The sequence below is a fragment of the Arachis duranensis genome, chromosome 7, assembly GCF_000817695.3.
Source record: "Arachis duranensis cultivar V14167 chromosome 7, aradu.V14167.gnm2.J7QH, whole genome shotgun sequence".
NCBI classification, from domain to species: Eukaryota; Viridiplantae; Streptophyta; class Magnoliopsida; order Fabales; family Fabaceae; genus Arachis; species Arachis duranensis.
This window is the reverse complement of record NC_029778.3, coordinates 10355436-10366711: the sequence shown is the minus strand read 5'-3', so window position 1 is coordinate 10366711 and position 11276 is coordinate 10355436. Positions and strand designations below refer to the sequence as shown.

At 37.9% G+C, this 11276-nt stretch overlaps 2 protein-coding genes across 2 annotated transcripts in view; both read right to left on the bottom strand.

Annotated features, from left to right (window-relative positions):
• LOC107457696 (mediator of RNA polymerase II transcription subunit 4) overlaps window positions 1–10405 on the bottom strand; it is a 39692-nt gene extending 29287 nt beyond the window's left edge. Inside the window, exon 1 of the mRNA XM_052252124.1 lies at window positions 10283–10405. The gene's annotated coding sequence lies outside the window, so the exon portion shown is untranslated. The remainder of the gene's footprint in view (window positions 1–10282) is intronic.
• Window positions 1–10405, bottom strand: part of LOC107457690 (mediator of RNA polymerase II transcription subunit 4-like) — a 39683-nt gene extending 29278 nt beyond the window's left edge. The window contains exons 1-2 of the mRNA XM_021127405.2: window positions 10283–10405; window positions 8094–9381 (exon numbers count right to left, since the gene is read on the bottom strand). Coding sequence (XP_020983064.1) covers window positions 8136–9338 — 1203 coding nt within the window. The 5' untranslated portion in view covers window positions 9339–9381; window positions 10283–10405 and the 3' untranslated portion in view covers window positions 8094–8135. The remainder of the gene's footprint in view (window positions 1–8093; window positions 9382–10282) is intronic.
• Window positions 10406–11276: the final 871 nt, after the last annotated feature.

Here is an 11276-nt window from a genome sequence, read left to right as displayed (position 1 = left end):
TACAAGTGTTTTTTTTTTCACCTAAAGAAAGTTTTAATAAAAAGTAAATTAAATATAATTTTTTATGAATTGAATATATTGATGAAAAATAAACTTTTAATTTTATTATTTTAACCAATATTTTTCGACACTGTTTAACAAAATCTTTGACACTTATTACTAATAACACAAATAATAATTTTTTATAATAAAGAATTTCTTATATCTTTCCAATAATAAATATATTATAAAATATAAACTTTTACTTTTACACTTTTAATTAACGGTTTTAAAGTACTTTCTGATTAATTAAATTCATTATGAAAAGAAAAATTATTGGTACTTGCAGTGCGGGAGAAAGGAGCGTCTGCCTTGAGTTGTAAGAATGAGAGCGGAGCGTGGTGGCCACGCACGGCGGTGCTCCTCCACGGTGAGTGGTTGGAACTTGGAAGGAATGAAATCAAAAAAAGAAGTAATGTACTATCAACTTACAAACTTATATTAAATAATTAAATTTCATAAATATAATCGTATATAGTATTAATATTATCTCATAACGATACATATGAATAATTGTTACCTTTGTTTACGAAGCATATATATTAAGCTCGGTAAAATTTGTTGAAGAGGGGTTGATAATTTTATAAAACACAAATATATTACTTTGTATGTTGGAAATAAAAGAACTATACATTTGTATTTGTAATTTTAAAAAAGAATTTCGTTAGAGAGTCAAAGAGTTTTTGTATAATGTGTACAATAAGCTATTTATTTGACTTAATATGAGTTAAAAAATGAAGTTCTAAAATAAAATACTATTAATTTCTCAAACACAATACATCTATATTATCCAGAATAACCATCCGGATATCAAGGATAATAAATATCCGATATCTTACTGAATCAAATATCTCTATACCCCCATTATACATATTGTATAGGTACTCCATTGACTTTCTATACTTCTTTTTTAAAAATTAGCGATACTTTTTAAAATATCTAAAGAGATATTTTTTAAAATTGGTTTGTGCTTTTTGAAATTTAAAAAGATAATAATATAAATTATATATTAATTAATATTTATATTTATTCTTAATTAAATTATTAATATCAAATTTTAATTCACAATTAATTTTTGTTATTTATATCTATTATGATTATTTTAAATTTAAAAATAATTTATTAAACACAAATTATTGTTGTTTGTGTTTATTAAAAATTACCTTTAATTTAGTTTAGCAAACATAGGTTACTATAATTTTTTTAACAAGATTGCTACTCCAAACTACATAATTATTCTAAATTTTGCAAAATACATGCATTCATATCTTGGCCTAAAATATAAGCCAGGTTCAAATCAGAGAAAGCCCAGAAGACAGCTATTGGATAATCAACTTTTTCAGAGGTCGGACTGAATGCTACAAAATGATTACTTCCCCTCTAAAAGAGTTATAACTAACGCCTATTATCTCACACCTACTTCTAGATGAGAGATCTCAACAACCTCTACTTAAAGGGGATGGTTATCCACCACCAATAGTGGAGCCACTCCAACGGTAGTTATTGGTTCATCACCTATAAATACATTGACACCCCTCAGGTATACTTAAGATCCAAATACACTGACACCCCACCTCCTCACGAGGAACTCGGACGGCGATACCTCGGCGCGAGATTAGTCGGGCACAGCCTCACTCGGAGTCTGAGTTCAACCCAGTTTCAGGTAACCCACGAAATATTGGCGTCGTTGCCAGAGACCTGGAAGTTAACACCCCATGGCAGACGATCACTTTGAAGACGGACATACAATGTCCGAATCAGAACTAGAGCACCAAAATGTAGGCAACGATGACCAAGCCATCGTGATACCCCCTTAGAGAACAAAAGAACCACATGGTGAAGGCACCTCAGAAAACCCTCCTCGTAGAAGAATTCATTATGAGATTCACCACCCAAAGGATGAAGATCAATCCTATTCTACGGAACTTATGGGACTACTGCACGGACACCACAGCCGACTCGAACAACTCAATCAAGAGATAGAGCGACAAAGAGAGGCAGAGAAAAATATGAGGAAAGAAATTAAACGACGAAGAGAATTGGAAGAAAAGTTCTTAAAACTGGAATCCGACCTTCGAAGTAGGAACCGACGCGCAGTTGGGGAAGACACCCCACTTGGAGGAAAAGACTCTTTCATCGAAGACATCTTGCGGACAAAGGTTCTTAGAAACTTTAAAAGCCCCGATATGAGCATTTATGATCGAACGACCAATCCGAGGCACCATTTGAGTAATTTCAAGAGTCGGATGTATTTGGCTGACGCCTCAAATGCGACCCGTTACAAGGCCTTCCCAACAACCCTTACCAAGTCGGCCATGAAGTGGTTTGGTAGCTTGCCACCTAGGTCAGTCACTAGCTTTAACGACCTTGCAAGGAAATTTCTCACCGGATTTTCAATTCAAGAGGACAAGGTTAAACATGCACCTAGTCTGCTAGGAGTCAAACAAGAGACTGGAGAATCCCGCAGAGATTACATAGAGAGATTCAACAAGGTATGCCTGGAGATCCAAAACTTACCCAAAGAAGCAGTAAAATGGGGTTAGTCAATGGTCTCCGAGAAGGGCCTTTCTACCATTCTATCTCAAAGCGGCATCCGACCTTTTTAAATGAAGTACAAGAGCGAGCCAAAAAGTACATCAATATGGAGGAAAATGCCAGGCTATGAGAACCTAATTTCAGACAAACACATCCTTATCAAGCTCGAGAAAAGGAGAAAGATCCCAAGAAGAGAAAGAATACAACCCGGAGAAATCGAGGAGGTACCACAATTACACCCCACTGCGAGTTTTTTTTGTGGATGTTTATAGAAAAATTTGCCATACCGAAAAACTTCTCCCTCCTCGTCCAATTAAAAATAAGAGGAGTAGAAGTCGTACTAAATATTGTGAGTACCGAACATTCTACCATTGACTATTAGGACCTAAAAAATGTGATAGAAAAACTGTCCAGAGAAGGTCGGTTGGATAAATATCTCATAGAAAGGTCAGACAGTCAGAAAAAGAGGAAAAGGGACGACGAAGACACTGGCCAAAGAGATCGGCCCACCCGAACTCTAAAAAGACATATGCACATGATAGTAGGTGAATTTGCCGAAGGCAGACTAACTAAGTCGTTCCGAAAGAGACACCTAAAAGAAGTCTACCAAGTGAAGAAAGAAATTCCTGATTTTCCGATCCTACCATTTCTTTTAAAAAAGAAGATGTACAAGGTATATTACCCGGACATGATGACCCCGTGGTAATTACCATGATACTTGCTAATGCAAATCTTCATAGGTCCTTGGTATATCAAGAAAGCTCAGCTGACATTCTATTCAAACCTGCTTTCAAAAAACTAGGATTGGAAGAAACAGAACTAAAGGCATACCCTGACACCCTCTTTGGGCTAGGGGATATGCCTATCAGGCCATTGGGCCTCATTTCCCTAGACACTACCTTCGCTAAAGGGATGAGATCCAAAACCCTGAGCATCAACTACATTGTTGTTGATGTAGCTTCAACCTACAACGCCTTAATAGGTCGGACAACGCTGAACCGACTAGGGGCTATTGTCTCCACCCTTCACCTCTGCATAAAATTTCCAACGCAGGAAGGGATTGCTACTGTAAAAGGGGATAAAAAATTAGCAAGAAAATGCTACAATAAAAGCTTAAATATGCGTGGTAAAGGTAAAGAAGTCAATTCAATTGAACCCGGTGGAATTCGTGGCAGAGATGACCTAAGACCACAACCTGAAAGAAAGACGGAAGAAGTGCAGATCGGGAATGAGGTCTGAAAAACCACTAACATAAGAGCAAACCTAGGGACAGATTTGAAGGAAGATCTCATTAAGCTCCTATGCGAAAATTCTGACCTCTTCACCTGGAAAGCATCTGATATGCCTGGAATTGATCCCGAACTCATAGCCCATAAGCTCGTTGTGTACCCCGGATCACAACCTGTCAAGCAAAAAAGGCATAAACTCGAGCCTAAACAAGCTCAAGTGGTTGAAGAATAAGTTCAAACATTGCTAGAAGCCGGGTTCATAAGGGAAGTAAAATACCCATCATGGTTAATGTTGTGCTGGTAAAAAAGCAAAATGGGAAGTGGAGAATGTGCATTGGCTACACTGACCTCAATAAAACTTGCCCAAAGAATCCATACTCTCTACCCAATATTGATGCTTTAGTAGATTCATCTTCAGGGTACCAATACTTATCTTTTATGGATGCATACTCGGGATATAATCAAATCCCAATGTTCAAGTCGAATAAGGAGAAGACATTGTTTATCACTCCAAGAGCGAATAACTGCTACGTGGTTATGCCATTTGGTTTAAAAAATGCAGGAGCTACATATCAGAGATTGATGAACAAAATGTTTGCACCTCACCTTAGAAAATTAATGGATGTATATGTAGATAACATGCTGGTGAAAACCAAGGAAGATGCAAATCTTCTATCCGATCTCTCACAAGTATTTAATATGATAATAGAAGATGCAAATCTTCTATCCGACAAGTGCAGAGCTATCTTAGATATGAGGAGTCCAACCTGCTTAAAAGAAGTCCAACAGTTGAATGACCGACTTACAGCGCTATCCAGATTTTTGGCAGGGTCAGCTTTAAGATCCTTGCCCCTTTTTTCACTACTAAAAAAAGAATGCTAATTCAAATGGACTCCAGAATGTGAAGAAGCTTTTCAAGAGTTCAAAAACTATTTAAGTCAACCGCCCATCCTTACTCGGCCGAAGATAGGGGAGGAACTTGTCTTATACTTAGCTGTTACTGACAAAGCGGTAGCTTCAGCGCTGATATGGGAGGATGAAGATGGACAACACCCCATCTACTTTGCCAGCAAAGCCTTACAAGGACCAGAATTAAGGTACCAAAAAATTGAAAAGTTTGCATATGCTTTAATTCTGGTTTCTAGAAGACTCCGACCTTACTTTCACGCACACACCATAAAAGTCTGAACTAACCAACCTATGAAGCAAATACTCCAGGAAATAGACATAGCAGGCTGGATGGTATAATGGGCCATAAAGTTGTCCGAGTTTGACATGAAGTATGAAACTCGAATAACCATTAAGACCCAATATCTCACCAACTTTCTAGAAGAATACACTGAAGACAAGGATGGAGTCCCAAAAACTTGGAGCCTATATGTAGACGGGTCCTCCAATAACGTCGAAAGTGGCACAGGCATCATCTTAGTCAACGAAAAAGGGACTCAAATAGAGCTCTCCTTAAAATTTGAATTTTTCGCTTCTAACAACCAGGTCGAGTACGAAGGTACGATTGCAGGCTTAAAACTTGCTAAAGAAGTTGGAGCAACAAAGGTCGTAGTCTTTAGTGATTCTCATCTAGTAACTTCTCAAATCAATGGTGAATATCAAGCGATGGACCCCAATATGAAAAGGTAGGTAGAAAAAATAGTTGAACAACTCGAACAATTTCATGACACTTAGTTCCGACATATAACTAGAGAGCTTAATAGTCGAGCTGACGCCTTTTCCAAACTGACAAGTACAAAGCCAGGGAGAAATAATAGAAGTTTGATTCAAGAGACTCTCCAAGAGCCATCAGTCAGCAAATCGGACAATAAGTCAGACATATTACCCATCTCCGATATGAACCTCGGATGGATGACTACCCTCATCAAATATATGAAATTCGACATCCTCCTCGAGGAATAAAATGAGGCGAAAAGAATTCAAAGGGAAGCACAAAACTATACTTTGCTACACAATGTCCTCTATAGAAGAGGGATATAAACACCCTTGCTAAAGTGTGTTTCAACTTGTAGAACTGAAGAATTCTTGGAAGAGATACACAATGGCATATACGGGAATCATCTCGGAACCCGATCACTAGCTAGGAAAGTAATATGAGTCGGGTTCTTTTGGCCGATCTTACAAAAAGATGCAACCGACTTTGTCAAAAAAATACCCACCGTGTCAGATGAACGCTAACTTCCACATCGCTACCCCCGAAGAACTCATCAGTGTAACCTCCCCATGGCCTTTTGCAAAATGGGGGCTGGACATACTTAGGCTTTTCTCCCAAGCCCCATGACAAATCAAGTACCTCGTCGTGGGAGTGGATTACTTCACCAAGTGGATTGAAGCTGAACCACTAGCTACTATCAAAGCCTAAAAAAATCAAAAATTCTTGTATAGGAATATTATTACTCGATTTGGGGTACCACATTCCATCACCACAGAAATTGGTATTCAGTTTACCGACTCAACTTTCAGGAGCTTAGTGGCGAGTATGAAGATCAAACATCAGTTCACGTCGGTGGAGCATTCCCAAGCTAATGGGTAAGCAGATGCAACTAATAAAGTCATATTAGCCAGATTAAAGAAAAGACTACAAGACGCAAAGGGAGCATGGGCAGATGAACTTCCATAAGTCCTGTGGGCTTATCGAACAACTCCTCATTTGACAAGTGGGTAAACTCCATTCCGACTTGCATACAGGATAGAAGCTATAATCTCCATTGAAGTCAATGAACAAAGCCCAAGGATGAGATTTTATGATAAGGTAGGAAACATACAAGCTCAGAAAGAGGAGCTCGAGCTCCTCCCAGAAATTCGAGAACAGGAGCGGATAAGGGAAGCTGCGCTAAAACAAAGAATGTCGGCAAGATATAATAAGAAGGTCATTAGAAAAAGCTTCACCACAAACGACTTAGTCCTGATAAGGAGTGACATCGAGACAAATAAGTCGGGAGACGGGAAGCTCGCTGCCAATTGGAAAGGACCTTTCAAGATAGTTGAAGTCTTCGAAAAAGGCTACTACAAGGTGTCCGACCTGCAAGAGACCAGGCTTCCTAGGACATGGCACACATGCAACATGAAGAGATATTATAGCTAGAGGTGCACCTCACTCCCTGGTGTACTGTTTTTCTCGACTTCATGGTTTTTTTTCGAAAAGGATTTTCCTAAAGGGGTTTTAACGAGGCATCAATGCGAGTGCTAGGGGGAAGAAAATTTACCACCCTTAGTAGCAAAAGAATTTTGTAAATTATTCTTCATTAATAAAGTATTCTTAAATTCCATTGTTTATTCTACGACATGTGCCGACTTAAGCTCGAAAAATACGAAAATCAGTTGTCCGACCTAAATGGTCGGCAAGATAAAGCGACGAGGCACAAGTCGGCCTAAAGAGGTTATACACATCGATCATAAAAGACCGTGTTTCACGACGTATAAGTTGGACAATGTCCGGGCCCCAGAATGGAAAAAAGTTCCAAAATAAAAGTTCTAAAAAGCCGACTTCCAAAAAAAAGACAGTCATTTGAGTATAGCAATGAAAAAATCCTATACTTAAAAACAAATTCTGAGTTAAAACTCTCAAAAGGTAATCACTCTCAGTAAGCTTTTCATAAAGCTTTGCAACAGTTAAGATAACAACTTAAACAGAAATATCTATAAAAATGTATTCAAAAAGTTGTTAAATCTTTAGAAAAGGATTAGCATCCACAAAAGTACGCAAAAAAAGTGTTTATAAAAAAACTCACAAGTTGGGCCTTGAAAAAGCAACTAACAAGGATTAGTAAGAGGATTCTGATCATTAGGGGTCACATCAGTGGGGATCTCAAGTTGCGGAGAGGAAAAAAAAAGAAAGTGACTTCGAAGACCAAAAAGGAATGAAATGGGAATAACACTTTCAAATGCTAGAAATGTTTAAACAGAAGATGGGGCTGCTGTAGCAATTGCCACCTCTTCAAAATAGGTGCTGGTTAAATTAATGCTTGTTCTGCAACGGTGGCAAATAGTGAAACCATGACAAACATGCGAACTAGTTGGGGATGGTCTTACTCCTGATTGCAGAGGAAGGGTAGAAATGGAAGCCGGGAAGGGAGTTGGAGGAAATATGGCAAAACTTTGAAGCCTAGTTGGCTAAAATGTTATTCTATATTATGTCAATATTATAAAGACACATTTTAAAGAACAACACAAGACTAAAATATACTGGGGTGCAAGTTTTAGGTCTTATTTTGGTAAAGACTATAATTCAAGGACAAATATACGGTGTTAACCCTACAAATACATAACAAAAGTTTTTACCTGTACAATAGTCAGTTTGAGCTAATGAGCTTCATCATTTTCTCAATCTTCATCATCGGAGCTGGCTTCATCACTGCTGTAATCGCTACTATCACTACCATCAAGATCCAAATTAACATGCTGCACTTGAATGACTTCAGGTTGCTTAGGCTGAGGGATGTGATGGGGTACTTGTTGCTGCTCAAACCTTGGTGCAGGAAGTGAGTCCATGGGTGGCAATGGCACAGGATCCCCAGGTTTCCACCCAGGTGGGGGAAGTGGAAGATCAATAGGCAATTGCACAGGCATTCCAGGCTTCCAGCCAGGCGGAACTGTAAAATTTGGTGGAAGCAACCCTTGAATTGCAGACAAATTGGTATCCACTTGCTGTGGAGGTGGAGGCTCAATAATAGCCTCAATTGTTTTCTCTTTCGTTTCAACAACTTTAGGCAATCCAACATCAAGGTCAGCAAAGTTATATAACTGTGAAGCTCTCATTTGCTCCTCTTGTGGCGCAGGTGGCAGTGCACCACGCAAAGGAGCTTGCCCAGCTCCAAATTCTGGTGGCGCAAAGGTTGTATAACTTATCCGGTGAGCATATGATAATATATCTGATAGCTTCAGCTGGGATGAGACAGTTGAGGATGTCAAAGAATCATCTTCACTGTCATCTCCTGATTTCAACCTCTTGGTGCTGCGGCGATAATCAGAGTAATCATCAACAAGAATGTCGAGACACCGCTCAGCATCTTTGAGTTTGTTGGCAAATGCAAGAAGTGCTGAATCTTTTGAGCGAATTTCCCGATCAATCTTCTGCTTAGCATCTTGCAGATCAAGAATCTCTTGGAGTTCAGCGACAGCTTCAAAGATCTGAGTTTGAAGAATAGTGAATTGTGAAATAACTTCTTTGGTTGTGGAAGGAGAAGAATCATGTGGGGTAGATGAATGAGCTTGGCCTTGGGTAGAAAGGAAGGTGGGGATGGATCCTCGGAATGCAGTGACCCAAAGCGACCTGTTGGGTGAAACTTCAAAGAGCTTAGAAGTTAAGGAAGCCATTTGTTGAAGAAGTGCTTGTGCTCGAGGGAGAGGTGGGAGAAGAGAGAGCAGAGCTGCAGAAGGGCCAGCTGCGTGGCGGTCTAGGTGGGGCTGGTGATGATGGCTCTGTGAGGGAGGGAGCTTTGGGGGAGTAGGATTCGGAATGGATGGTGAATTCGGGTTTGTGAGGCCTAGCCTAGCAGGGGATTGCACAATTTGGTGCTGAAGCATTTTGTACAAATGACTCCAATCCTTTTCTCTTTCACTCTTCTACCTGCCACAAATTAGAAAATGTTGTATCAGATCTGAATGATTTCTGAGTAAAGACCAAAGCTGCTTTATATCCAGCAATTTTCATCTGCTTGACAGAATATTAAAATAGCATTATTAATACATAAAAGAAACAAAGGAAAAGGTTCTTAGTGTTCTCTCAATATGAGAGAATGCCAGAACTTCAGGTTCTTCTACCTTAACTCCCTCATGGCTTCATAGCCATCTGAAACATACATCCACAAAAATCACTTACATAAACAGTTTAAAACCTGGATTCAACACAAGTAACCACAACCTTCCAAACACGGATAAGTTAGAGCACACACACACACACGTAACCACAATGCAAGGAATCATGACAATCATCACACATCTCTTTAACCATACAAAAGCAACCTAACCACCATATTACCCACCACTTCCTAAACACAAACCACCTTAACGAAGCCCACCACCAGATTCATCAAACGCAATAATCTACTTAGACAGTGTCACTATTCACAAGAAATAGAAAAGATTGCAAAGATTACACAGAACAGATTGCACATTCAACAGCAAAAGAAAATATAACCCTAATGTAAATACAATCAAGAGAAACAAAAAGGAAAAAACCAAAGAAAGATAAAAAAAATCATAATAACCCTAACATACCCCGAACATATTGCACAAATTTGGAATCCTTAAAAAATTATAAGAACAGATTACACAAATATAAATCATAAGAACAGATTTGGAATGATAAAAAAATCATAAGAACAAATAAAAAAAAAACATAATAACCCCAATATACACAGAACATATTGCACAATTTTGGAATCCTTAAAAAATCATAGGAACATAGTACACAAATAAAATCATAACATAAAAAATTCATCAAAGGAAGATTTAAAAAAAAAACTCACCTGGATCACGAGGAAGAAGCGGTGATTGCGGCGGAGGGAAGGAGTGAGCAGCAGGTCAGCAGCAAGTAACTCAGCCACCGATGAGGGAAGGAGTATGCGGAGGCTGTCAGTGGTGGCGACAGGGACTAATCTAATAAAATAGATAGATAGATGAACAAAACAATTTAAAATCCATATCCTTAACAGATCAAGTCATCAATATTCAATAATCAAATAATCAAGATAACGAGAGAGGCAAAAAAATAAAAAACTAGAAGAGAGCAGATCGGTGCAGAGATCTGACCGGCGGCGAGAGAGAAGCACAGCCGCAGTGTGAAGGAAGTGGCTGCTGTTACGGTGTTTGATAGAGCTGTGGGAGAAGATCACGGATTTCGTGTAGTTGTTAGGGTATTTTGGGATTTTCAAACTAATTTACTAATTTGAATTCTTTCATGATGGGATCGGCTATCGAATCGCTTTAATTATTAGTTTAATGATCTATTAATTTGAAAAAGTATAGGAAATTAATGGCTTAAGCTGTATACAATAGAGGTTTAGAAAGTATTAAAGATATGATTATTAGTATCAAGAAAAACTCAATCCAAAACATATACATAAAATAACTAAAGGATTGAATAATGTTAATACAAACTCAAATTCTTGCACTCAAAAACCTCTTCAAACCCACACATTCAACACATTATTAAAAAAAAACACATACCATGCATTAAATTAAACAAACATTCCAATTTGTCTTGGTATAAGTTCACTCAATCCTAAAAATACATAGGTCAAACACTTCAACATAAAAAAATAAGCATGCAACATATTTTAAACTTAATATAATTTCTAATATACATTTTAAAATTATCATTCACATAAAAGATTTTGAAATTTATGACTATCACAGATAAAATAAAAAGAATTACTAACCTTAATTTATGATGATAATAATATTACGAAGAATTTATTTTGTCTATTTTTTGCCTTCTTAATTAAGTTATTGATAGTAAAT